Here is a 27,995-nt window from a genome sequence, read left to right on the forward strand (position 1 = left end):
CAAAGTGTTGCATAGCATTTCTGCACACCCAGTGATATGCCTCGACAGAAAAGTATGTGAAAATCTGAGTTCATAGTCACTTACATGGATTTGTAACATGAAAGATGCAACCGAGTCTATAAGCAACAAAACAATAATATGGCATGTTACAGGACTGAACACAACAGAAGTTACTGTTCACGACCTACTTAGTTAAACTAATATAAAGAGAGGAGCGTAATGTTGATAGTTCAATTTGAAGCCAAAAGCATTGCAATTTCATTCAACTATCTGAACTACAAAATTTACAAAATACATACCTAAGGTACAAGACCTTCTTCTGAACTTCACATGGTCCAGATTCACAAAGCTCATCCCATACAGATTGTAGTCGATAAAAAACTGCAGTATGAATGGCACATGGGCATCATGAGGCTGGTATATTTTGTTCAAAATAGCACCATTCTGAAACAAACACAAGGACATACATTTAGGAACCAAAATTATTGCACTTATCACAGTTGGGATATTTATTGGTAACTATTTTTCTTGGTAAATATACTGAGAATTTATAACTGATTATTTCTTCTGAGAAGGAGGAGGTTAGAGAGATTAACACCCCTCAGGCAAAAGGAACTGTCCTTACTATGCATTGTGTAAAGGGACAAAGGAAAATGCGGTGAAGTTTTTCGAGCAGTGTTTGTAGAGCCTGTGTGTTAAAAGCCGCATTACTTCGCGCGTAGGCTGCAGAAGTTTACATACAGCAGTTGGCGTCGAGATCTCTGGGTATGGAGAATTCGCGAATTTGACTGTGCTATCGGCAGCAAGTTGCAGTTAGTTATTCGTGCACTGTTTTTGTAGATGTCGTCTGCCTAGTGGACAGTTAACAGTGACCTGTGTTCCGGACATTTGAACGTTTGTATTAGTTTTATTTTTGTATTAGTTTTAACTATGTAAAACAAAGCCCTCCAGATTTCCAGGGCAAATTAAAAATTTATTAACCGCTAGTTTATTTTAGAAGTTTGTAATAAAAAACAGTAAAGAAACCTTGGGTTTTCTTAAGCAGTTTTAAAGTGTAAACTAGAAATGTAAAACTAAAATATATTCTGGCGTAAACGAAACTGCGACCCAAAAAGTCCAAAAACAACTGTTATCGTTATAAATTTACCTGTAAAGATTAAGACTGTGGTGAGTTCCTTCTTCCAACCAAGATAAACACTAATAAATCTATGAATACAATATCACTATCATGCTCTGTCTAGTCACGAGATTTGTTTACAGTGGAACCTCAATTTTATATATTTCAGGGGACCAAGCTGAAAGAACTTAAATGCAGGAAAATGAAAAATCTGGGAAAAAATTAAGAGTTGGAATTGGTTGGGAAAAAAACTGACTTTTTTGAAAAAAAAAAAGTTTTTTTTTCCCCATGGCATTTTTGGTTGGGCTTTTTCAGCCTCTTTCACAAAAGTGTCTCAAATCAATGAAAATACAGGAGCTGGCAGTATTTTTCCTCTTCCATGGTTTTCGATTATCTCCCTACTGTAAAATAGATGTCATTTCTAAATATAAAATACAATTTACAATAAAATTCGTAGCTAGACATAAACAGTGATTCCAATAAAGCTGGCTTTTTTGAATGGGCAGTTCTTTCCGAGTGTTATCTTCATATTTTGGTAGGCTAATTGGGACTGGACCTACAGTTTAAAGTGGGATCCAAACCACTATGTGCCTCCACTGGGTATCGAACCTGGTACATTAAATTTTGTGTTCAGTAAAATATATATTTGTATTCTGGCTTTTCCAGTGCATGATGTATAATTTGGTTAAATGATCGCTAAACCTGGTCATGGAGCAACTAGTGATGTGTTTTGGCTGCTTGGTGCAGTGGTTCTCAACCTTTGTGAGACCACAGCACAGTAAATTTATTTCTTACAAGTCAATGCCTTGATCCCAACTATTTCACTCATAAATACATTTCTGATCTTTAAACTTTATATGGAAATTAATATTAATATATCAAGTATGGCACAATCATGGTTCAATTATGTATAGACTTGCTGTCAAATATAAAATCAGAAAAAAATAGAAGAAGAAGACAAGTTAAGCTTTCTAGATATATTGATGAAAAGGAAGAGAGGACAAGAAATTGAAACCGCTTGGCATCAGAAGAAGTGTGCAGCAGGGGTATTCTGCCACAAAAGAAGTGATGTAAGTGAGGTGACAAAAATAAATTTTATCAAGAATATGGAGGACAGAATCAAGAAAATATGCATGAAAGAATGTGAAAAAGAAGGCAAAATAAATAGCCTATGGAAACAGATGGAAAAGAATGGCTATGAGAAGCAGGATAGACTGGACATAAACAGAAGAAGGAAGAAAATGGGCAGGGAAGAATTGGAAGAGAAAGAAAAAGAGGAAGAGAAAGAAAAAGAGAGAAGGTTTGGAATAAGGAGTATGGGGAAGACCACAGAAAAGATATGCAAAGTGCTTAAGAAAGCGGGAATTAAAACTTACAGGAAGGGAGGGAGAAGCATCTTAGGAATAGTGAGGAATGCAAACAACAAAAAGGAAAACAGAGAAGAGGAAGGGATTATCTACGAAGTGAAATGTAAAGAATGTCAGAGTGTGTACATAGGAGAAACGAAAAAGAGGCTGAAAGACAGGTTGAAACAACATAGGGATGATGTACGACTTAAGAGAGAAAGAAATGCAATATTTAAACACACGAGAGAAACAGGACATGACATAGAGTGGGATGAGGCTAAGCAGATAGGAAGGGAGAAGAGAATGCTAGTGAGAAAATGGAAGGAGGCCAAGGAAATAGAGAAGAAAGGTGAAGAAGACACAATGAACTGGAATGGGGGATTGAAGTTAAACAAAGAATGGAAGAAGATGTTAGAAAGAGAGAAAGAGGAGAGGAGAAGGAAGAAAAATGAAGGGAAAAAAGCGTGAGATTAAAAGTCCAACCACATTCTATATGGAAGTAATTGTGTTTAGCCTTTTAGGTGAAAGTAAAGTTGGCAAGTGAAAGTCACCTGCTAGAAAGTTCCAAACAACTTTCTACATAGCCTGGAGGGAGTAATGTTTGTGTATATGTAATGCCCTGTTTTTGTATCTTGTTACTTTTGTACTTGATACAGTCTGAAGAAGACCTTGCTAGAAGGTTAAAACGTTACGTTTAGTTTATGTTTTTAATAAAATAAATTACTGCCTTGGTCAGCATATTTAGTTTTTCATAAAATCAGATTTAAAAAAATTAGTCGTCAACCCCTGGGTGCAACGGACTTATTGCGCCACGGCGGTTGAAAAACACTGGCACTAAAACTAAAGTATAGAAGCAAATAAGACTGGCCTTAAATCTGGACTGGACCTACAGTTTGAAATGAGATCCAAAGCACTCTGCCTCCACTGAGGGTTGAACCTCAGACATCATCTTATTACAAGGCAAAAGCATTACACCACTTTATAGGGTCATTCATGATTATACAAGGAACCTTCTTTCAAAAAGCTGGCCTTTTCCCATCAACAGTACTTGCAATTTATTCTCTGTGATTTACGGCTAAATGAAATCTTAATCTCTTATGAAGTAGCTAACAATCTTGTCAAGTATAGAGAACATTCAGACCGAAGCAACACATGACAGTAAAGGGGGGGGGGGGGGGTCACATTGTAGTGACAGGAGCTTTCAGACTGAAGTCACAGATTTCAAGCGATACAGTCTCCTTCAGTATAAAGCAAAATGTTTATCATGCATGCAAGAACAACAGACTGAAGTGGCACGATGCACGCCATTGAGAAAACAGTGTAGTCCAAGCAACATGCAAGTGACATGTTTAGTTCGTTGTTGCATTTCGGTTCAAAAGGTCTGCTTCAAAGTGACACATGTCACTTGCAGCTTATGTTGCTTCGGTTTGAAACATTGCATTTACTTCCAATGGTTGGTTTCCAAGAGCCACGTGTCGCTTCAATCTCAAAGCTCTGTTAAATAGGATATATACACAAATTCACATAATTCGTATTTTTCTGCATTTGCGTTGTGAACAGTAAAGATTTTTAATTGTCCCGAAACATCGAATATTTTGATACTAACATTTGTTTCATATTTTATAACATCAACATTTAAATTGAGACACAAACATGTAAAAGCTTGTTTTAAGACCATTTCATGGTCAGATGTGCTCATCAGGACTACATGTTTAGTTTTAACCCTAGCTTACCTATGCCATACGAGAAACGTAATACCGGGAGGCCCATACTTTTTTTATCACTAAAATTCAAGAAAACGTTTTATTATTGAATCACTGCTTCCTTTGCTGATTATGTGCAGTTATTTACTAATTATAATAATTACAAAAACTACTATAATTAATGAAAAATAACCAATTATTGCATAATTGTCTCTCATATATTTTATCATTCACTAAAACTGCTTTTTAGTTTATAGAAGTGTGGTTGTTTACATTAAATATAATAATTAAAATAATTACCATCTACCATCTTTACCAACCAATTGTACACTGTCACTGGCATGAGTGTCTCGAAAGAGAGACATTCAAAGATGGCACCAAGTGCATTTTGCCTCCTAATTACATTACATTTGTTTTTATGAACAAAAGTAATAAATAAATATTGGGAACATCCTAGGAAACAATGTAATTTATTTTTAAACAGTTGAAAAATCTAAAAAAAATAGAGGTGGTGGTTCTGCAAGGCCCCCCCCCCTCCCTCTCGGTAAGCTAGGGTTAAAATTGTATCAGAACCATTATGCAATGTGTGTCCACAGGGATTGGCCAATATCTGTCTCTAGGCTGCTACATCATGTAAATTTCTTCTAGCTAGTTGTAAAATATGTCACTACAAACCTGTAAACTCATAACAGTCACTTCAAGTGAAATAGGTTAGATCTAATGGTAAAAAGCCAACATTTCAATTTTTTCCCTGAAAACACCCTGCTTCTTAACGAAAAAAAAAACGTCCATTCAAAAACTCTAGGTAAAATACTATAATATTTTCCTATGTTGGGACCATCAAGGTTGAATGTATAATGCAGGAAAATAAAAATTTGGGAATGCTTAATTGGGGTTCCACCGTATACATCTAGTTGCCTGAAAGTGTTCAAGTATCTTCACAAGTAGCAGGTTCTTTGGCCATTTATGAAAAGTTCAAGCACATGTATTATACAGGTCATAAACTTCCAGGCACTACTCCTCACCTGTAATAAATCCACAGCCTTCTTCACCAACAGAGGGTTATAGAAGTATATCTTGAAGAACTGGTGTTCCCTTTCATGGTATCCGTAAAAAGGGCTGAAAAAGTAGCATAAAATATTACAATAAGAAAGTATAATAGCGAATATTATGTCTAAGTAACTACATTTTAAAATTCAACTTTAAATTCCATGTAGGTGCTGAAAGTCCTAGTTTGAATTTTACAACTTTTTGACTGCCAAAGCTGACCCATGGTATTTCTATTATATTAAACTTTGAGCAAGAGTATTCAATACAATAATAAATTATCTGAAGAACGAAAGAAACAAAAACTGAGGTAATTTCATCCAATACAAAAGAGATACAAGTTGAAACTTACATGCCCGACACCAACTTTATCTTGTAAACATGCTGAGTTGGAGAATTTGCATTCCCCAGGGAAATGTTAAGGGCTTTGTCCAAACTCGTAGCCAGCTGATAAACCACTCTTGCATGTGGTTCTGTGCCCTCGTAAGGAACACATATATACGGAAATACTCCATGGACATGCAGGCATGTTTTCTGTCCTGTCAATACAAAAGAACAATACTGCACTTAGTAATATCACAGAAAGGAGAAAGTAAATTCAAGCATGCACTCATAAACACATCTACTAAAAAATAATTTAATATTCTCTAAAGAAAAAATCTCAGGATGTTTTGACAACTCAAACCAAAAAACAAAGCTAGGCAAAAGAAAGTAATAAAAGTATTCATATTTAGTAAAGCTATAAATCTTTTGGACACAGCTGCAGCATGTAAAAGATATCATGATACATAATGTTAACCATATTTCACACTAGTGGAAATATTAATCAGTTATTTTGACAGTCTGCTAAAATGTCACGTACTCTTAATGAAACCGGAAAAGTGACAAAATCATAGAATATTTGCACAGACACCCAAATAACGAATAAGAACAATCATAAATATAAAAAGATTTGCAATGGTATACTAAGAAGTTACTTAAAACAGCATTACAACTTATTCTTCAATACTTAGTAACATTTATAATAATGATTTAATTGACAAGAAATCTGTGAAAATTTCGATCTTAATGATAGGGCGTGTGTTGTAGAGAACATTTTTTAGATATTAAATAAAGCTTACCTGCTGCTGTGGCTCCAAAGATTCTAATAACAGGCACATGTTTCACTTCACTGCCACGAAATTCAGAATAAACAGGATCCAATCCTGGGATCGGAGGATTCATATAATGATCCACTGTTACAATGCGTATTCCAAACATTATTCACGTTTTTCATAGTGCAATAAATCTTGGAGGAGGCCAGTTGATACCTACAATCAAACATTTTATTATTAACTGAAGAGAAAAAAAATAGAATATAAGTACAAATATTATCTCAGTTCCTTTTTAAGAAAATAAGAATGTATTATGTTCTTAAGAATCTGTATAGAAGTGCTTTCTTGCCACAATTTGTGCATTAAATGACATCAGCATTCAGTCATTGTATGAGAAAAAACCCTCATTAAACAACGTATTCTTACACAATGGAACAGAAGTTGAAACAAATAATCATATACATACGTTGCACGCGCATGGCAAAACCGCTGTCAAAGAAAAAATCACATCCACAGCCAATCTACCTTAGCCCGCTACGAATCGTACCTTTCAATGTTTACAAATAATAGCAAATTGTTTGTGTCCACAAGCAATTTTGAATTAAAAATGCTAACAACTGTTGATCACAAAGATTAACAACCACATTCCTAGTTCTATATGCTATAGACATATCTGATTTTATTTCAGATAAAAATGCTAAATTTGTGACTACAAAATATGGCGGTAAACTGTCAATCATTTATCTTATAATACCGTCCACAAAAATCATATTTTATGTATGAAGAATTTAGTTTTTCCAATACAAACAATTGAAAATTCCGTAAATACAAAAATATATATGACAGAAGAATAATACATGTTATTAAAATTACAAAATGAAAATGGAACAGGCCTTCATTCGATTCAATTCATGCAATTATTCATCTACGGTAAAATTTGAAACTAATTACATGGCGAATGTTGTCAACTTACCAGTCGCTTGTTCCTTGTAAGGCATACAATCTGGCACTCTTTCTATACCTTGACTACTTGAATGCAGTCAGTCATTCTTCCCTAACCTACATACAATTTTCTCGCTACTTATTCTATGCCACCATTGCATGCAAAACACTCCCCCCACCAATTCGCGCAAAGTGCGCAAAACATCAGCTTTATGTAATCCTATTGGCGGAGAATACGCTATACACCAGGTGGAAGCACAAGCCAAGTCATCATGTTTCTTGTTGTTCTTACCCCCCCCCCCCCCCCGAAATAAAAAAATATGAATAAGAAATGTAGAGTGGCAAAAATTTATATACTAAATATCCTCGCTGTTTCATACTCGACATAATTATTTTGTTGTTGTTGCAAGTTTGGGGTACGAACACAGTGCGCAGCAAAAACTTTCTGGCAGCACTGACGTGTACTTGAAGTGCTTTAAAGATGGCGTCTATAGAAAGGGAAGAAGCCGGGGTTTTACAATATTTGCAACCAGAATTGTTGACGCAGGAAAATCTTCTTGAAATATTGCAGTCGGTGAGCTGCTTCGTTCGTATTAAATATTTTTGTCATTTTTTTCTCCAAGATCTGTTATTAAGTAAATCATATGTTACTGACCACTCCACACGCGATTTTGTGCGGTAAAGTTGATTGACCACGGCAATACTCCGTGTACATACTGTTATAATCATGCCCATAACATTTGAAGTTATGCAGAAAAAGGCAAAATTCAGTAAAGGAAGTTTGAGAATGGCCAGGACAACCTGTTTCCTTTATGCCCTTTAATAAACATTACGATTACGTGTAGAAATACAAGCGAAAATTGTATGCTCGACCAGGACTCGAACCCAAGCCTATCATACTGCAATACGTCGTCTATGTGTGCTGGCAAAATAAGCAGCGGTGCCCCGTTTACCCACTGTACCCCCTCAAATAATAACAATTTTAAAATAGAAAATAAACCAAAAATTAAATACGTCGATTTTTTTTTAATCTACAGTTTTTAATGTTTAACGTAATCTAAAAGTGGTTCCAGCGTTAGGAAAGCACAACTAAAGTATGTTTGATTCCAAAGTATGGCCCACGTAAGTGAAAACCTGCAATTTCGGAGTATTTTTGCAGCTTTTTGTTAACAAAAACTGTTTGTATGCACTCTAAAATAGCGAAATAACACGTCGAAAATACCTATCACCTACCTAACCTAACGACGTAAAATTATGGCTGCTGTTGTAGAAAGTCGTTTTGGGTGCTATATTCACTTGTGCAAACCTTCGGGCTTTTCTGCTACAGAGTAAAGTAACACGCTAAGGTAGCAGACTTACTTTAGTTCGCAATAACACATTTCCGCAAGCAAAAATCAACTGAAAACGTCCATAAACTTATCCAGTGTCAGAGTGGTGCAAGGAAATTACGTTCAACCAACTAGACGGAAAGTGATGTTCAAGTTCAGAAGATTTCAACAAATGCCTGTCTGCTGCTTTAAACGGGCATTTGATTAGTTAGCATGCACCACGTGACCATACACCAAACACACACCAGTCCGAAAGGTAGTGCAGACACCAAGTACACTACTTGACTTGAAATCAAGGAACTAGATGCTTCGGTGCAAAGAGAGTCAAAGCAAGTCAAAAAGTGCAGTGAACTAGACGGGGCTAATCTTCATAAACCATGCAAAATATTTCACTTTCTCCAGGGGGTACAGAGGGTCAAGCGTACCCTATTAGTGACGGACCATTCTTCCTTTTTTTTTTGTCAGTTGACTTTGCAACAGAAAATTATGGAACATAATTGTAGGTTTACAGTCATATTCTAATTCATCCACTCTCTCACTCCCTGTGTGTGTGTGTGTGTGCGAGAGAGAGAGAAAGAATGAGATCAAATAAAAATGATCTTGTCCCTTTTGAAGTAGGTTTAGTAGGTGCATTCTGTACACTTATTTCATGTTGCAGAGTGTATGTCAGTAAATTGTTCTGGTATTGCTCAGCACAGGATTTGGTAGATGGTAACAGTTCGTTATATCGGAGACACATTTCTTCATTTTTACACAAAAAACTACTTACGGAAATTAGCTTCTCTAAGGTTTCTAATGTTCGTATTTTAAGGTATTTTCTTTCATCGTGGAATCTCTTTGACTGGGAAATCATGTATTTTGTAAAAGAAATATCTCACCGACAATTGCCATTGCTTTCCTACGTGAACCATTGCATGTTTCCAACCCCCCCCCCTTTTTTTAAAAAAACAAACAAACTATGTTTGCCTAACCAAACCTAACCTTATCAGAAATGGTTCGTGGGGCTATCCGTCAGCTACCCGTGCATAATGTGCAATTTGCACACGTGACGAACACGATAGTAGGTATTTTTCGGTGAACAAGGTTGGAAACACTGCATACTGGCAACGGTAGTCAATGTGTGCCTGCCATATTGTGTGTTAGGGAAGCAAAAAAAGTAATAACAAAAAATACTCTTTATGTTAATTTTTTTTTGTTTTCTTGTAAAAATTATAATGGCACCTTGAACTATGTTCCGCAATACACAGTTCGTAAGTACGAACCATGAGAAACACAAAATATCCGATTTTAACGTGTCTCCGATATAACGAGCTGTTACCCAGGATTCTTCATTTTTAATCTGCACAAAGCTTCCAGATCGACCTGCCCTCGACAGAGCAGTACAATTTGTAACTAAAAAGTATTTGAAGATGTCGTATGTCGATAATTTAAGAAATATTTATAAAGACATTTGAAGAAACACGTAAAAAGGATTAGATGAAAGTTACCTCTTACTCAAATTCAATGTTTTTACTGTGAATGAAAAAAGGAGTACATGATATTCAGAGGGAATTTTCTACAAATCACTGCAAGATAAAAATATATTTACAATACTACAGTGTAAGACATTTAGGGCCAATGCTGTTGCAAGCAATTAAAATACATATATATTTAATAAAACATAACAAACACCTTTGGCCAATTTATTATTAATTGAATTTTCTTTCTTCAGAGATGCATCAAGGTATGTGGTATGGAACAAATGTCAAAAACTCAGTTACTGGATGTTTTTCATCGAGTTGCTGTGCCGCTACCCCAGCGAGCATACAGGGAAAACAGGAGAGGGAAGGTTTTGTTAAAATTAAGAAGAAAGCAAGAGAGAAAAAGAAGGAGAGAAGAACCAGAAAGGAAGGAGTATGTATATTTCTGTTAAGCTTAGATTAGGGCATTTATATCTGTTACCTTAATATTTACACATTTATTTTCTTGACATGTATACAACATTATTTAACACCAGTTATGGGTACAACTACTGTAATTTACATTTAAGGGTGAAATGTCTTAAATTAATTGTTTCTGTAAACTTACACTGGAATTGCCTTCTCTGAAACAATGAATAAATAAATTGAAAAATATGGTATTTCTTACAGATGGAGCAATTTTTTTTCTCATGATATTTCCATAAAAATACTTAAGTTGAAACATTACACAATGGCCTGGAAATACCCAGAGAAGTCAGGGAACTTTAGAATGCTTTCCTTCCTCTCAAACCACACCGTGTTTGGCCACCTGTCTATTTAGAGTTTGAAGAAAAGTGAACATTTTATTCCTTCCTCATTCTCATTACTTATTTTTAATATTTTTCTTCTTTATTTTCCAGTAACAGCTTCTGTTATGGAGAGGCCTTTAAGACTGCAAAACTTGAGCCTTTGAGCGAATGCATCAAGCCAGGTGACAGCCTAAAATCTCCATCCGACGGCGATTGTCTGAAACCCCCTCCAGATCAAATTAACTACAAGAGGAAAGTAATTAAACTCAATAGTGTCTCTTCCAACTGTTCCAATAATATTGAAACAAAAAGAACTGTTGTTAGTTTGGGAAAGAAAGATGACACTTTAGATAATATTGTAATCAAGGATAGGAGAAGAGACGCAAAGACGGATGAGGAAATAAAGAGTGATAGCAATAGAACTGAAGAAAAACTGAATATTGCGAGTACTCACAGGAACAATAATGAAAATGAATCTGGTGCTACGAGTGATGCTAAAAGTGAATCTAGTGGCAGCGCAGGCTCAGCAGACATAATTATTACTAGTGTACGGAAGATAAAATTGAAGAGGCCTTCCACTGGCAGTTCAGAGGTAAGTTCATATACATATGTACACCTGCTTATCATCACTGACCCCTGTCCCCTTCATCCTGGTTTCCCTTTTTTAAAAGAACTGGAAGTTGCATGTAGCTAGGGACCTTATTTATCCAGGTTATATTTTTTCCCAAACAGTCAGTTATTTTTCCTGCTTTTCAGTGCTACCCATGCTTGCTTGTAGACTCTTGTACTCAGGGGCACTGAAACCGTAGGTGGGGAGGCTGCCCCCCCCCCAATGTATAACTTGCAACAGTATTTCATGTTGTTACAAAATTGTTTGTTTAATGGAAATTACATAAAGTATTTGAGGACTATCTCTGTGAGAACATATTTAGGTCCTTATTTCCTCATATTTCTAGTTTGAATTATTTATTTTATTTAAGGTCAAAAAGTTTGGCATACAGGCAGGCCCTTTTAATACAACAGGCACGAAAATACATAGTATTCTACTCTGAAATGGCTACTTCAACAATGTGGGACTGTCACTCAGTTGAGTGTTTATAGTTTAGAATGTCCCTGCGATTACTCTATTTCAGTATTTCTTTTTCCAAATATGCAGTAAATTACGGAAAAAGCATGGTATATTATAATTGAAAGGAAAAAATATGGGAGTACTGTAGTCCTTGTGTTCTTGAGTGAGTCAGTCCATCGAAAAATATACGCCTTTGTATTCCACACGAATGTAAGCTACTTTTAACTTACATTGTCGGCATCTATTGTTGTATGCAGGGGTGGAAAATGGTCAGTAAAATCAGTGAAAGTCAATTTTTTTAGCTTAGTCTGTTATTTGTCAGTATTTTTTTTAAAGATGGCCAGTAAAATCAGTATTTTTGTGTTTGTATGACTGCAATTTATTACTTTTTTGATATTGTTACTCCATTACTTCACATCTCACTTCCCAGTGAGACTTCTTTTTTTTCAATTCAACTAAAGATAAAACATTTTTGCTACCAGTGATGAAAGCATTTCTTGAGTATTTGCTTTCTTCAACATGTGAGTTGAGCTTCAGGAGTGATAGAATTATACAGCAAATGGATACAGAAGAATCTTGGGTAACAGTTCGTTATATCGGAGACACATTTCTTCATTTTTACAGAAGAAAATACTTACAGAAATGAGTTTCTCTAAGGTTCCCAACGTTCGTCGAGGTATTTTCTTTCATCGTGGAATCTATATGACCGGGAAATCGTGTATTTTTCAAGAGAAATATCTCACCAAAACCAAGTGTTAGGTAATAATCAAAATCTAATTATTGATAACAACTCATTTGAACCAGTTTCCAAATTCAAATACTTAGGAGTAATATTAACAAGTGAAAATTATATTAAAGAGGAAAGAAAAAGGAGGCTTAATTCAGGAAATGCATGTTACATCTCTCTTCATAAACTTTTGTCTTTTCGTTTAATATGTAAGAATCTAAAATTTAAAGTATACAAAACAGAAATTTTGCCAGTAGTATTACGATGGGTGTGAAACTTGGTCCCTTACATTGAAAGGAACATACATTTAGAGTATTTGAAAATAAGATCCTTAGGAAAATATTTGGACCTAAAAGGGATGAGGATACAGGTGAGTGGATAAGGTTACATAATTTAGAACTACATAATTTGTATTCATGTCCAGATATTATTAGAATAATTAAATCAAGAAGACTTAGGTGGGCAGGCCATGTGGCACGAATGGGAGAGGAAAGAAGAGTTTACAGGATTCTTGTTGGGAAACCTGATGGTAAGAGGTCTGTATGAAAACGAAGATGGAGGGACAACGTTGAGATAGACCTAATGAAAATTGGTAGGGATGGAAAAGAATATATAGATCTTGCTCAAGATAGGAACAGATGGAACACTTGTGTTGTTGCAGCCATGAACCTTCGGGTTTAAGAAGGCTAGAGAGTTAGTTAGTTTGCCTAACCTTATCGGAAATGGTTCGTGGTGCTATCCGTCAACTACCCGTGCATAATGTACAATTTGCACACGTGACAAACATGATAGTAGTTATTTTTCGGTGAAGAAGGTTGGAAACACTGCATATCTACAACGCTAGTCAACCTCTGCCCACCATATTGTGTGTTACTGAAGCGAAAAAAGGAATAACAAAAACTACTCTCAATGTGAAAAATTGTGTTTGTTTTCGTGTAAAAAGCATAATGGCACCTTGAACTATGTTCCGCAATACACAATTGTAAAGTACGAACCATGCAAAACACAAAATTTACGATTTTAATGTGTCTCCGATATAACGAGCTGTTACGGAATCTTGTTCACCAATGGAAAAATGTTTTACTGTTGAAGAGGCTTTGAAATCACAAAATGACAGGGTGTATGCTATAAGTTCATGAGAAGGAAAAGAAGGGTCCAGAGGGATTCTGCTTCAATCATGATGTGGTTGAGTTATGATGGCATCACTGAGCTCCATTTCTATGAGAAAAGGTTAAAAACATAAGCCTGAGTGTACCAGGAGACAGTCATGGACATAATGGCCAAGGATCTCAATGACACACTTTTTCATGGTCAGGAGTGGAGCTTTCAGCAGGATTCTGCACCAGCTCATATGGCACAAACAACCCAGCAGTGGCTTGAGACTAATGTGCCTGATTTCATTTCCCCCTTAGATTGGTCATCTGGCAGTCCAGACCTCAACCCTCGTTACAAAATGTGGTCTGCTTGCATGACATGCTTTCAAGAAGACACATCCCTGTGACAGATTTAAGTAAAGAAAACATATGTTCTTCTTTTCAATCTCTCCTACACACTATTGTTTTTAAAATTGTTTTATTGCCTTACATAATTTTATACAATTATGAAAGCTATCATCAATGAAAAATATGTGATGGTGAAGACCAGAGGCTCCAGCATTTGGAATGTTTTGGCTCTCACTTCAAAAGAGAAAATATAATGGAATGAGAAAACTAATAGATCGTATTTTTCCAGTATATAGCAGCGAATTGTGGGTGGATGTTCGTTGAGCTTAGGGTTGAGAAAGGAGAACGGAGACAACAAAAACTGGAACATTGACTATTTCAAGAAGAAATCCAAAATGTAAGCAATATCTTGCTTTGCAACGATATTCTATAGATATTCCATGTTCCGATTAGTACCCATGGTGCATAGGTAGAACAACTTTACAACCACAGAAAGTGTGCTTGCTTTTGATGATGTCTTGCGAGGAGGCTGAAAGTAGTTTGTCAGGGTGGTGACAGACCTGGAAAACTGGGAAAAGTCAGGGAATTTGAGGTGTGAAAAAAGTCAGGGGATTTTGACTTGATTGACTTCTTTAAATTTTTTTTTTATTATTTATTTATTTATTTAAATATCATTATGGAACTCTGCACAGGAACAGGAGATCTTGTTGCTAAGTTTCGGCCTCAACTTCTAGGCCACTTTTATGCACAACACAACCACGGCGCCAGAAACCAGTGATGGCAGGAGGAGATAGAGATATATTTCCGGAGGGGAAGTCTCTAAATATTACGTTGAAAATGCATTGAATCATTTTTCCTTGTCCGTATGGGAGTAGTAAGGGGACAGAACTGTCAACAGATGGAGGGGATGGGAGCGGGTGGCGCCGTCCGATAGTTGATTTTTGTTGGATGTCTTCGAACTACAACATCCAACAAAAATTACATGCATAAACAAGAAGAGCTTTAGACTGCAAATATGCTGCTGGAATTTTCTTCCTCTTCTGGCTCACTTCACCTTATTTAATGTAGCAGTGCTTGCGAAGGTTTTCTTTCATCATCCTGACGTATTACTGGTTTTGCACAAGTTAACCTACGTTTACAATGACATTGCACTATTCTTAGATATCAAGAAGAATCCAACAAAATGGGATATATATTGAATACCATCATGAAAAGTGAAACATAAATCTGCATTGGTGAACGTTATAAAAAATGGCAAGTGCATGCTCCCAACCTCAAATTTACTGCAACACTAGTATTGCAAAGAAGAATCCAACAAAAGGGGATATATATTGAATACCATCATGAAAAGTGAAACATAAATCTGCATTGGTGAACGTTATAAAAATTGGCAAGTGCATGCTCCCAACCTCAAATTTACTGCAACACTAGTATTGCAATGAAATTAACACCACTCTCTGTCCTGTCTGTTTAACCTCCTGAGAGATGGTCATTAATCTCTCACTGAGTGAAGTTAATGTCCAATATTATGAAATAAAATACTAATAATAAATACGTAAATATTTTAATATCATATTTACTTGAATCATTCAATCTTAAAAACAAATCACTTTCTTCAATAATTGACTTTCCTCTGCCAGCCCTGCTAAATTTTAACTTTCCATCTACTGATTTATACGAGGGATGGCCAGAAAGTAATTTCCAATTAGTAGGGACATTGATTTTTCGCAAACGCGAAAACCGTGCAAAATGGTAATTGCTGCGAAGTTGTGTTTATGAATGTGCAGTGATGTCTGCACACATTTTTTGCCCGTTCGAAATATCGAGATAATGCGAATTTGGCATAAAATGTGAATTGGCATTTTTAGTATTTTTTTTTTAAAAAAAAAGTCCTAAAACAACGAAAAATTCCATGCAATCCAACATTCTTGTCTTTTCTAGGCCATGTTTGTTACATAGAACATGCAAGTTTTCCAATATTTTATTCAAGAGTAAACTATAATGCTTGTTATACATGAAATAATTCCGACAGCCACATTAAATCATGTATTTCCAGGATTTTTTCAACTTCTATCAAACCTATTTGAATCACAGAGCAAAGTGGTGGGGTTCTAACAGGAGATCGAGTGCTTATGTACCGTCACACGGGAGCCACATTTTCAGTATTTGTCGTGTGAGATGTGTTTTGAATTACCAAGCTAAGTGCGCACCATCTGCATTTGTCGAGCGAGAAATATTGGAGCTCAGTCGTTAGGGCGTCTGACTACCATGCGAGACCCGGGGTCGATCCCCTGCGGGGGAGAACCGGGATCTTTTCCACCTATTCAAACTGCTCCGGTACCCATCCAACGTCATATCAAGCGGATACCTGGAGGAAACTTTGAGGGATAAAGGTAACCAGAGCATGGTGCTGATCACATCACCCCAACCTTCTTGATCAAGAAAGTGTGGGGCCCTAACTCCACACCCCTATACACCTTTATGGCAAAGGCATTTGTCGTAGCATGCACTAAATTTTGTATGCTCTTGGCATATGTGTCTGACAGCAAAGACTGGAACTATCTCTACCGCAGTGTATGTGTCAAATCCTTGTCATGCCAGAAACCTCTTCAGTTAAACAAAGAGATGAAAGTTTGTACATGAGTCTGTACAAGGAGCACTAGTGGTCAGGTCTCTACAGGAGTGGCCAAGGTCTCTTACCTGAAGTGATTAATGTACTCAGCTGTATATGAGGTTGTGCACATTCGATTAGCCTTGTGTGACTTGTCTGCTCCATCGTCTGACCGTACTATCACTCACGACGTCCGGTCTGCACACCTCACAGGATTGCTGGTGGCTCTGTGCCAAATTCTGATCGTGCAAAAATCTGATCACTACACGTAGGCTACATCGCAGTCGGTGGGAGACTGTATGAGAGCTGCAATCTTTAACGTAGAACTGTCCAAAAGCGGCTGCATTGCAACTGTACCGGATTACAGCTACATGCCACTTCTTTCTGCCTCCATGTGTGTATGTCGTGCTCTGACCACTAGTGCTGCATATAGGCACCATTGGAGCTTTTTTCAGGACGCCATCGTATATGAACTTTCAGAAGCTGTTATTAACAGTGTGTTCCTGTTTTATTGTGTGGTTAGGTAAATCAGGTACCTATACAATGCAATTCTTTAAATTCCTTGCGTTAAATTTCTAATACCTACATACTAGAGTACTGCATTGAACCACTTTCGCTCAAAAATGCTCGATCGAATCTCCCACACTCGAGCGTAATTCGCTCGAATATATAGAATATCAAATATCTTTTTAATGGGACAATGATTGTACAAATATATGCTTAAAAATCCATCCTGGTAGTTTCAGCCCATAATCATCTATTCATTTTCATACATTGCTATGTGTTGTAAAGGTGGACTAAATTACATTTTAACATGAAAATATGACTATGTTCACTTCATGTTTTAATTTCACTGCATCTTTCACTTCACGATCCATGTTTGAAGGGCCAATGCTACAGAAAAATTACAGTTACACATGAACTACTGGGTTTCGAGCGTATACTGATCGTTTTGCGAAGACGTCATGTGATCGAAGGGCTGTCAGTTCCTAACGCTATCTAGCGTCGTGCGATCCACGCGAAACGAAGGCGAAGCGAGAGAACGTCGTCGTCTACGCGGCTGGTCCAGGGATCCGTGCCTCCAGGTTACGTTGCCGCAAACAGGATAGGTGAACCTAACCTACTCACCAACTTTGGGCTTGAATGAATTTACAACCTGGCTATGTAACCTGGACGTACTTATCCCCGTGCAGCTCTACGCTGTCCTCCTGTGACCATATACATGGAGGATGTCCCCAGTTGACCAGCATCCATTCCGAGGAATGATTGCTGGTTTATCATAGGGACTTTCAGCCTATTTAATCCGGAGCGAGAAGCACGTTTCCCGGACTTATCCACCCAAATATGAATTAATAAACCAAGATGTTGGAAAGACACATTTAATATTCTTGGATTTCTCACATTTAATTATATACAAGCACTGAACAAACTTATAGGTGTGTTTTTACACATATAACCAACACATAGGTAACAAGAGCATGGTACTTACATAGTCTGCTTCAACTTCATCACACATGGGCCTTTGTGCAATTCACTTACCACTCCAACTGTGAATGGGGGGGGGGGGGTTTCTGAGATTTTACACTAAAAATATGACCGGGTCTTAAGGCAGATGGTTATTTACGTGCAAATGCACTGTTCCAGGGAGATATGTGACAAAGAATGTGCTGAATAAATGTGGATGCCTTTGGATGCAAATCCCCTTGGTTTTCTGAAGGCCCTTTGTCCACACCATGTGGTTTGTAAGGAAATATGACTCTTTTGTACAATTCAATTGTTTCACTTATATGCAAGAGTTACAGAGAAGAGAGAAGTAGCTTTATGCATCGAAAAATGAGTCTGCACTCATGGTTCTTGCAAGCAGAGGGTTTCAAACCTCAGTGGAAATATCAACATTTAGAAATAATCAAGTATTTTATTTTAAACGTACTGGATATGATAAAATTCCGTAATCCTTCCCTAGCTTGTGAATTGTAATAATTTTCCAAATTAACTATTTTGCTGTTTGAATTCAAATCATAGAGAATAGAGAAATTAAGTCAATTTCATAGAAGATAATATTGGCACTTAACAAATCCATACCTGGATCTGTATGAGTTTATTATTTCCATTTGCAAAAACATCAATTTAGTTTAGTTTGTAATTGTCCTGGAAAACCTAGAAATGTCAGGGAATTTCATTTCTGCTTGTTTGTAGCCACCCTGTTTGTGCTTTGCATCCCCTCGAGAACTATTTTCGAAGTACGATGACCCAAAACTGTGCCGCTGTGTAGAGTACATTTGGAAAAACTGCATAATATTGACACTAAAGAGATCAATGTTGTTTCCCTTCGTAAAAGTCAGATAGAAATTGAAAATATTCTGTTTTGCAATATGTCACTGTTTTATTTAATCAGGATTAGTATTTTTTTTTACTTACACCTGTAAACATCTCTGCTACTTCGTACCGCATTGATATAATGCATAACCAACGTTACATGTAAAGTGTTATATTGCATAATTATATTTAATCACAGTATAGTGATTTTTTGAGAAGCTGATCAAAATCGATGTATATAATGTTTTCAGAGTTAGTAATTGTAATTACAGTTTTTCAAAGGTTAACTCAAGTGTTTATTCTTAGGTGTCTATTATATTGATCTTGCTCGCCTGTGTGTGCACATATGCAATCATAACAGCATTTAGTTTTTACACTCTCTGATCTCCAGGGGGTAACATAGTTGCTCGATGATATTTTGGAGTGTGAATTTAGTGGATCCGATGTAATTAGTGCTGAAGAAGGGGAAGAAAGTGACCGACCCTTAAGTATACCTTGCCCAAAAGTATGGGCTTTGTGCTACACCCAAATTTTCATCAGCTATGTCCCGTGATGATTATTGCTTAGAAGGATTATTTATGCCCTCTGTGACATGCCCAGGATTTTTGAAGGGGGGGGGGGGGGTTAAGCAAATTTTTTGTAAGTAGCAATCTCTCATTTTGGCACATTTTCCTTCCTTTGTTTTATGAATACTGGACCCCTACCAACCACCCATCTTGGGCACACCACTGTATCCACTGCAATTACAATGAAAATTTAATACCAAGGGGGAAGTCCTGGCTATGGTCTTTTTGTTCAAAGAATAGTGGTAATATTCATATCAGTACTTTAGAATACTTTTTTTTCACAAATTTTATGCAATTCTGAAAATGTTCCCAAAACTGGACTTCATCTACCTAGTGAAGTTATGCCTTATCTATTTCTGTTCCTCGTAAACATGATGGAAACTTTGCATCCTGTTGTGAATTGTTTTTTACTTCAGCAAAATGTGCTACTCAATATTCTCATATTGTACAATTGGTAATTTCGTTAAAATATTTCTTTGCCAATCCATTTGCAAGTGTAATAACTTTTTAATCAAATTTGAGAGAACAATCGTAACTCTAGCTTCACACTACCAATCAATTTGTGCCTCTTACACTGCCCATCCTTGCTGAAGTGTTCAATGTAACACACTGCAAAGCCAAAGGTCCCAGGTTTGGAACCTGGGCAAATAATGAGTGTTTAAATACGGAGAAACTAGTACTCACTTTTATCCGCGAAGCTGTATTTTCTTCTTTTTCGATTAATTTCAGTGGCCACTGCCACCATCCTCGTTGGAACTTGCTGCGCTGTTGCTTGGTATGCGTCTTTTGTTCGTAGTTCTCTGGCTGCCGTTAGGTGCGCTGTTAGGTGCGCCGTGCATCTTGGTGCGTCGTCTGCTATTTCCGGGCGATAACTGCTGCAGTAGTGGAATCCAAGTGTGGTACGCTTGCCCGCTATCGATGTTTAGTTCGTGCGGGAAGTGCATTATGGCGTGCGTTTCCTTGATTTTGGTGTCTATGAGCGTGTGGGCAGTGTGTTTGACTCGAACCTTTTGAATTTTATGGCTATTGTATTTGATATGTCTAGCAAGACCAGTAGTGGGTTGGGCTTTTTTCGCATCTGCTAGGTGCTGTTGGATTCTTTCATTGACAGATCTGATGGACCTGCCGATGTAATGAGCCTTGCATTCACACTCTGCATCATATACACCTGGGTTGTCAAGGGGAGAGAGGAAGTACCGTTTGTGCTTGTTCAGTTTATCAGTTATTTTGGAGTTGGGTTTGTGCGCTACTTTGATGCCAAATGGGAGAAGGGCTTTGGCTATGCGGTTGGAAGTGGTGGGATGGTAGGGGAAGGCAAACCATTTATATTGGTCACTGGGGGTTGATTGTGGTTGGGCTGTTTGTGGATGGGTTGATTGTGGTAGGTTAGGGTGTCTGACCTGTATTTCCGCCTTACTGCACCAAGTGGAAAGTTGTGATTCAGTGTAGCCATGTTTCAGGGCTATTTCTGTGATGGTGGCTATCTCCTCTCGTAGATCCTCTTCTTTGCCACAGTAGGAGAAGGCTCTTCGATAAAAGTTTAGCCACACATGGGCTTTTTGCTTAGGGGGATGGCTAGAGAGAGCATGTATGTACTGGTTGCCTGCATCCGGTTTTCTGTAGACGGTGGTTGTGAATTTGTTAAGTGCGTGGCTGATGGTGATGTCCAGGAAGTTGATTTTACCAAGTTTTTCATGCTCTACGGTGAAGTTGAGCCTGGGGTGGATGCTATTTAGCTTGTTCACTAGGAGGTTGAGTTCTTCTGCCTTTTTGTATACAAACCAAGCTAAGTGCGCACCATCTGCATTTGTCGAGCGAGAAATATTGGAGCTCAGTCGTTAGGGCATCTGACTACCATGCGAGACCCGGGGTCGATCCCCTGCGAGGGAGAACCGGGATCTTTTCCACCTATTCAAACTGCTCCGGTACCCATCCAGCGTCATATCAAGCGGATACCTGGAGGAAACTTTGAGGGATAAAGGTAACCAGAGCATGGTGCTGATCACATCTCCCCAACCTTCTTGATCAAGAAAGTGTGGGGCCCTAACTCCACACCCCTATACACCTTTATGGCAAAGGCATTTGTCGTAGCATGCACTAAATTTTGTATGCTTTTGGCATATGTGTCTGACAGCAAAGACTGGAACTATCTCTACCGCAGTGTATGTGTCAAATCCTTGTCATGCCAGAAACCTCTTCATTTAAACAAAGAGATGAAAGTTTGTAAATGAGTCTGTACAAGGAGCACTAGTGGTCAGGTCTCTACAGGAGTGGCCAAGGTCTCTTACCTGAAGTGATGCATGTACTCAGCTGTATATGAGGTTGTGCACATTCGATTAGCCTTGTGTGACTTGTCTGCTCCATCGTCTGACCGTACTATCACTCACGACGTCCGGTCTGCACACCTCACAGGATTGCTGGTGGCTCTGTGCCAAATTCTGATCGTGCAAAAATCTGATCACTACACGTAGGCTACATCGCAGTCGGTGGGAGACTGTATGAGAGCTGCAATCTTTAACGTAGAACTGTCCAAAAGCGGCTGCATTGCAACTGTACCGGATTACAGCTACATGCCACTTCTTTCTGCCTCCATGTGTGTATGTCGTGCTCTGACCACTAGTGCAGCATATAGGCACCATTGGAGCTTTTTTCAGGACGCCATCGTATATGAACTTTCAGAAGCTGTTATTAACAGTGTGTTCCTGTTTTATTGTGTGGTTAGGTAAATCAGGTACCTATACAATGCAATTCTTTAAATTCCTTGCGTTAAATTTCTAATACCTACATACTAGAGTACTGCATTGAACCACTTTCGCTCAAAAATGCTCGATCGAATCTCCCACACTCGAGCGTAATTTCGCTCGAATATATAGAATATCAAATATCTTTTTAATGGGACAATGATTGTACAAATATATGCTTAAAAATCCATCCTGGTAGTTTCAGCCCATAATCATCTATTCATTTTCATACATTGCTATGTGTTGTAAAGGTGGACTAAATTACATTTTAACATGAAAATATGACTATGTTCACTTCATGTTTTAATTTCACTGCATCTTTCACTTCACGATCCATGTTTGAAGGGCCAATGCTACAGAAAAATTACAGTTACACATGAACTACTGGGTTTCGAGCGTATACTGATCGTTTTGCGAAGACGTCATGTGATCGAAGGGCTGTCAGTTCCTAACGCTATCTAGCGTCGTGCGATCCACGCGAAACGAAGGCGAAGCGAGAGAACGTCGTCGTCTACGCGGCTGGTCCAGGGATCCGTGCCTCCAGGTTTCGTTGCCGCAAACAGGATAGGTGAACCTAACCTACTCACCAACTTTGGGCTTGAATGAATTTACAACCTGGCTATGTAACCTGGACGTACTTATCCCCGTGCAGCTCTACGCTGTCCTCCTGTGACCATATACATGGAGGATGTCCCCAGTTGACCAGCATCCATTCCGAGGAATGATTGCTGGTTTATCATAGGGACTTTCAGCCTATTTAATCCGGAGCGAGAAGCACGTTTCCCGGACTTATCCACCCAAATATGAATTAATAAACCAAGATGTTGGAAAGACACATTTAATATTCTTGGATTTCTCACATTTAATTATATACAAGCACTGAACAAACTTATAGGTGTGTTTTTACACATATAACCAACACATAGGTAACAAGAGCATGGTACTTACATAGTCTGCTTCAACTTCATCACACATGGGCCTTTGTGCAATTCACTTACCACTCCAACTGTGAATGGGGGGGGGGGGGGTTTCTGAGATTTTACACTAAAAATATGACCGGGTCTTAAGGCAGATGGTTATTTACGTGCAAATGCACTGTTCCAGGGAGATATGTGACAAAGAATGTGCTGAATAAATGTGGATGCCTTTGGATGCAAATCCCCTTGGTTTTCTGAAGGCCCTTTGTCCACACCATGTGGTTTGTAAGGAAATATGACTCTTTTGTACAATTCAATTGTTTCACTTATATGCAAGAGTTACAGAGAAGAGAGAAGTAGCTTTATGCATCGAAAAATGAGTCTGCACTCATGGTTCTTGCAAGCAGAGGGTTTCAAACCTCAGTGGAAATATCAACATTTAGAAATAATCAAGTATTTTATTTTAAACGTACTGGATATGATAAAATTCCGTAATCCTTCCCTAGCTTGTGAATTGTAATAATTTTCCAAATTAACTATTTTGCTGTTTGAATTCAAATCATAGAGAATAGAGAAATTAAGTCAATTTCATAGAAGATAATATTGGCACTTAACAAATCCATACCTGGATCTGTATGAGTTTATTATTTCCATTTGCAAAAACATCAATTTAGTTTAGTTTGTAATTGTCCTGGAAAACCTAGAAATGTCAGGGAATTTCATTTCTGCTTGTTTGTAGCCACCCTGTTTGTGCTTTGCATCCCCTCGAGAACTATTTTCGAAGTACGATGACCCAAAACTGTGCCGCTGTGTAGAGTACATTTGGAAAAACTGCATAATATTGACACTAAAGAGATCAATGTTGTTTCCCTTCGTAAAAGTCAGATAGAAATTGAAAATATTCTGTTTTGCAATATGTCACTGTTTTATTTAATCAGGATTAGTATTTTTTTTTACTTACACCTGTAAACATCTCTGCTACTTCGTACCGCATTGATATAATGCATAACCAACGTTACATGTAAAGTGTTATATTGCATAATTATATTTAATCACAGTATAGTGATTTTTTGAGAAGCTGATCAAAATCGATGTATATAATGTTTTCAGAGTTAGTAATTGTAATTACAGTTTTTCAAAGGTTAACTCAAGTGTTTATTCTTAGGTGTCTATTATATTGATCTTGCTCGCCTGTGTGTGCACATATGCAATCATAACAGCATGCTCAACTTCACCGTAGAGCATGAAAAACTTGGTAAAATCAACTTCCTGGACATCACCATCAGCCATGCACTTAACAAATTCATAACCACCGTCTACAGAAAACCGGATGCAGGCAAACAGTACATACATGCTCTCTCTAGCCATCCCCCTAAGCAAAAAGCCAATGTGTGGCTAAACTTTTATCGAAGAGCCTTCTCCTACTGTGGCAAAGAAGAGGATCTACGAGAGGAGATAGCCACCATCACAGAAATAGCCCTGAAACATGGCTACACTGAATCACAACTTTCCACTTGGTGCAGTAAGGCGGAAATACAGGTCAGACACCTTAACCTACTACAATCAACCCATCCACAAACAGCCCAACCACAATCAACCCCCAGTGACCAATATAAATGGTTTGCCTTCCCCTACCATCCCACCACTTCCAACCGCATAGCCAAAGCCCTTCTCCCATTTGGCATCAAAGTAGCGCACAAACCCAACTCCAAAATAACTGATAAACTGAACAAGCACAAACGGTACTTCCTCTCTCCCCTTGACAACCCAGGTGTATATGATGCAGAGTGTGAATGCAAGGCTCATTACATCGGCAGGTCCATCAGATCTGTCAATGAAAGAATCCAACAGCACCTAGCAGATGCGAAAAAAGCCCAACCCACTACTGGTCTTGCTAGACATATCAAATACAATAGCCATAAAATTCAAAAGGTTCGAGTCAAACACACTGCCCACACGCTCATAGACACCAAAATCAAGGAAACGCACGCCATAATGCACTTCCCGCACGAACTAAACATCGATAGCGGGCAAGCGTACCACACTTGGATTCCACTACTGCAGCAGTTATCGCCCGGAAATAGCAGACGACGCACCAAGATGCACGGTGCACCTAACAGCGCACCTAACGGCAGCCAGAGAACTACGAACAAAAGACGCATGCCAAGCAACAGCGCAGCAAGTTCCAACGAGGATGGTGGCAGTGGCCACTGAAATTAATCGAAAAAGAAGAAAAAACAGCTTCGCGGATAAAAGTGAGTACTAGTTTCTCCGTATTTATATACTACCGCGTCTCTCTTTTCCCAATTATGAAATGAGTGTTTCATTGTGTTTGTCCAAACATTCATCATCATACTTGTTAAAATCAACACAAACAACACGATAAAAACACTTTAAAAGTTTTTGTTGTGCTGTTTGTGTTGATTTTAACAAGTGTGTTTCCTGTACATGACGTGATAACTGTTTTAATGTCATATTAATCATCATGTTTCAACCGAAGAGGTAGAAAAGTGACATAAAAAAAAAACTGCATTGATAGAACTGTCAATCTTGGAAGTTTGACAAATTAATAGGTTTTTGAGGCATTGTGCTTGCCAAAAGGTTTTATTGCAAAAATTAAAAGATGTTTTATTTTTTTTCTTCAAAATATTCAGATAAATTTGTTCTTTGCCTAGCTTGAATAAGAAAAGTTAAGAAATGTATGCTATATATACTAGTTCTGGCATCTGGCCTTCACTATTGAATTACATTTTGACTACTAAGGCATCAGCAATGACATTTTAATATTGAAGTCTATTCAATGCTAATAGTACCGTGGAACAATTTCTGTGCTTCTAGATTTTCTGCTAACATATTGCAATGAAATTTATTTTCAGGCACAAGAAAATGAAACATTGGAGCAAAAAGACTTACCTCCTAAGAAACAAAGACGGAAGATAACGTGGCCCTGAGGAAATCTTTGTTAAGTGCTTTTGCAGCAATCTGTCATCTGTTTATACTTTTTATTTTATGTGACAAACTGTTAGCAGCTAATCAGTGGAAATTAACTTGGTAAATATATTTGTTTATATAATACTGTAATTTGATTCTAAAGTTAATTTTGTATTTTTACAGAAGAAAAAAAAGACATCGAATAACTTCCACTTTCGTTTTTGATGAACTATGTGATAAAATGTAATATTTGTAAAAAAAATGAATTTAATTTATAATTGTGGGTAAAAATTGACCAGTTTGGCATTTCACAACTAACAGTGAACAATTCGTAACTTCATGTGTTGCATTCTGGTTGCTTATAATAAAGTTATGGTACATTTTCTCCCCTTTTTAATTTTTGGATGCAAGAGTTGTGTATATATCTGGCAAATACTTCCCCCAGCAAGGTTGAACCTTTGTTAAGTTGTCCCCGCAAGAGATTTTTACACGGCATTAGATGTCAATTTGTATGTGATATAGTGCAATACGCTTTGTGCCCTGACTGTATTAAAGAACCATTGTATTTTGTATTGTCTTATATTAAATTCAATGCCATCTTTCTAGTAGTTTTACTTAAAATGTGTGGTATCAAAAGATCTTACGATTGGTAATCATGGCTCCTGGTTGCATCATTGGAGTGAATGTCAAGTCAATAGTCTGCTAACAACGTGCAAGTCATATTTGATAAAATGAGCTGTTATCAATAATAGACAATCTACATGTTATCTACATAATCATATCAGTTCTTCCCTCTGCAACACACATTGTTTGCTACTATGTCACTGTAGTAGTGATCAAATGACATGGAAAGTGTCTAACTTTTGGCACACTATAGCCTCTCTGCACATGAACTTTTCATGTACATGCTTTTTCAAACTTGCTGCAATATATACAAAAATCTTAAAGGAACTAATTGTCATCGAGAGAATCTTTTTCGTGTGTGTGGAATGACAGGACTCTTAGCTTAGGTGAAATGTATGTATTTTATCTCTCAATAATGAAAGTTAAAAAAGAAAATCAAAATTTTATGTAAAAATTCATATTCAGCATGCCCCTGTGGCCACCACGATAGTCCAAAGGGAATGAGAAAAAATGCAGCAGTGCTCCCATGCCAAGTCACATTAAAAGTAGATACTACTTGCAAAAAAAAATAAACAAGCACTCTTGCCATCTTATGGGGGGAAAAATCCAGAAAATTGCTTCTAGAATTGTCCTTGAATATAGCAGGGAAGTAAGATAAAAGACCACTGTTTGAGAGCATGTAACCTGTCCCCCAATTTTGAAAAGAAAAACTGAAAATATGCAACTAATTTTACAAACTTAGTTTTCGGGTAATTTTGAAAATTTGATATCTCCTGCTGGACCCCTAAAATTATTCACAAAGTGATAACATTTTTATTCTTACATGCAAAAGTAAAATGTATCACCAAAAAATGGTGTTTGAGTAATAAATGCACTCATATGCTACATCACATATTTGGAAGAGCAATCGACATTTTCAAAATGAGTTTGTTAAAAAATAGTAACAATAAATATTTTTTTTTCATTCCAGCATGCCATACCTTCTTCATTTGTATAAAGATGAACAAAAAAGAGCTGCATTATACATAGTTTTCAAGAAATTATGTTCATTTGAATCCAACTATCCGCTAGAGGTTAAATTAATTATTTTGAAACATGTATGGTATGCAAAGTTACACTTTTTTGTGAATTATGTATGGTTATGTAAAGTCATTTTCAGGGTGGCTACTCACTGGGAATTCTGCATGAATTCTTGTATTTTTTCCGTAGACGTGAAAAATTGCAAT

At 37.3% G+C, this 27,995-nt stretch overlaps 2 protein-coding genes across 3 annotated transcripts in view; one reads left to right on the plus strand and one right to left on the minus strand.

Moving 5' to 3' along the window:
* Positions 1-7,453, minus strand: part of PolZ1 (DNA polymerase zeta catalytic subunit) — a 93,955-nt gene extending 86,502 nt beyond the window's left edge. Inside the window, exons 1-5 of the mRNA XM_083123921.1 lie at positions 7,281-7,453; positions 6,335-6,523; positions 5,566-5,752; positions 5,192-5,285; positions 300-444 (exon numbers count right to left, since the gene is read on the minus strand). Coding sequence (XP_082980047.1) covers positions 300-444; positions 5,192-5,285; positions 5,566-5,752; positions 6,335-6,473 — 565 coding nt within the window. The 5' untranslated portion in view covers positions 6,474-6,523; positions 7,281-7,453. The remainder of the gene's footprint in view (positions 1-299; positions 445-5,191; positions 5,286-5,565; positions 5,753-6,334; positions 6,524-7,280) is intronic.
* Positions 7,454-7,679: 226 nt separating this feature from the next.
* LOC145989392 (uncharacterized) lies at positions 7,680-27,878 on the plus strand. 2 transcript variants are annotated; one of them, XR_014441834.1, is made up of 5 exons: positions 7,680-7,823; positions 10,289-10,470; positions 10,937-11,417; positions 26,091-26,265; positions 27,740-27,878. XR_014441834.1 is itself a non-coding variant. In XM_083124735.1 (4 exons), exons 1-4 carry the CDS (start codon positions 7,731-7,733, stop codon positions 26,163-26,165), a joined length of 831 nt encoding a protein of 276 aa, XP_082980861.1. In that variant the 5' UTR covers positions 7,680-7,730; the 3' UTR covers positions 26,166-26,740. The 2 variants fall into 2 exon arrangements, 1 of the variants encoding a protein (XP_082980861.1); XM_083124735.1 differs by lacking the exon at positions 27,740-27,878 and having other exon boundaries at positions 26,091-26,740.
* Positions 27,879-27,995: the final 117 nt, after the last annotated feature.

Source organism: Lepisma saccharinum, chromosome 6 (genome assembly GCF_977018435.1).
Source record: "Lepisma saccharinum chromosome 6, izLepSacc3.1, whole genome shotgun sequence".
In the NCBI taxonomy this organism is placed as follows: Eukaryota; Metazoa; Arthropoda; class Insecta; order Zygentoma; family Lepismatidae; genus Lepisma; species Lepisma saccharinum.

Coding starts and splice junctions, on each gene's coding strand:
- LOC145989392 (XM_083124735.1), top strand. CDS start 7,731: ATGGCGTCTATAGAAAGGGAAGAAGCCGGGGTTTTACAATATTTGCAA. Junction 10,471..10,936: donor GAAGAACCAGAAAGGAAGGA/GTATGTATATTT, acceptor TTTATTTTCCAG/TAACAGCTTCTGTTATGGAG. Junction 11,418..26,090: donor CTTCCACTGGCAGTTCAGAG/GTAAGTTCATAT, acceptor ATTTATTTTCAG/GCACAAGAAAATGAAACATT.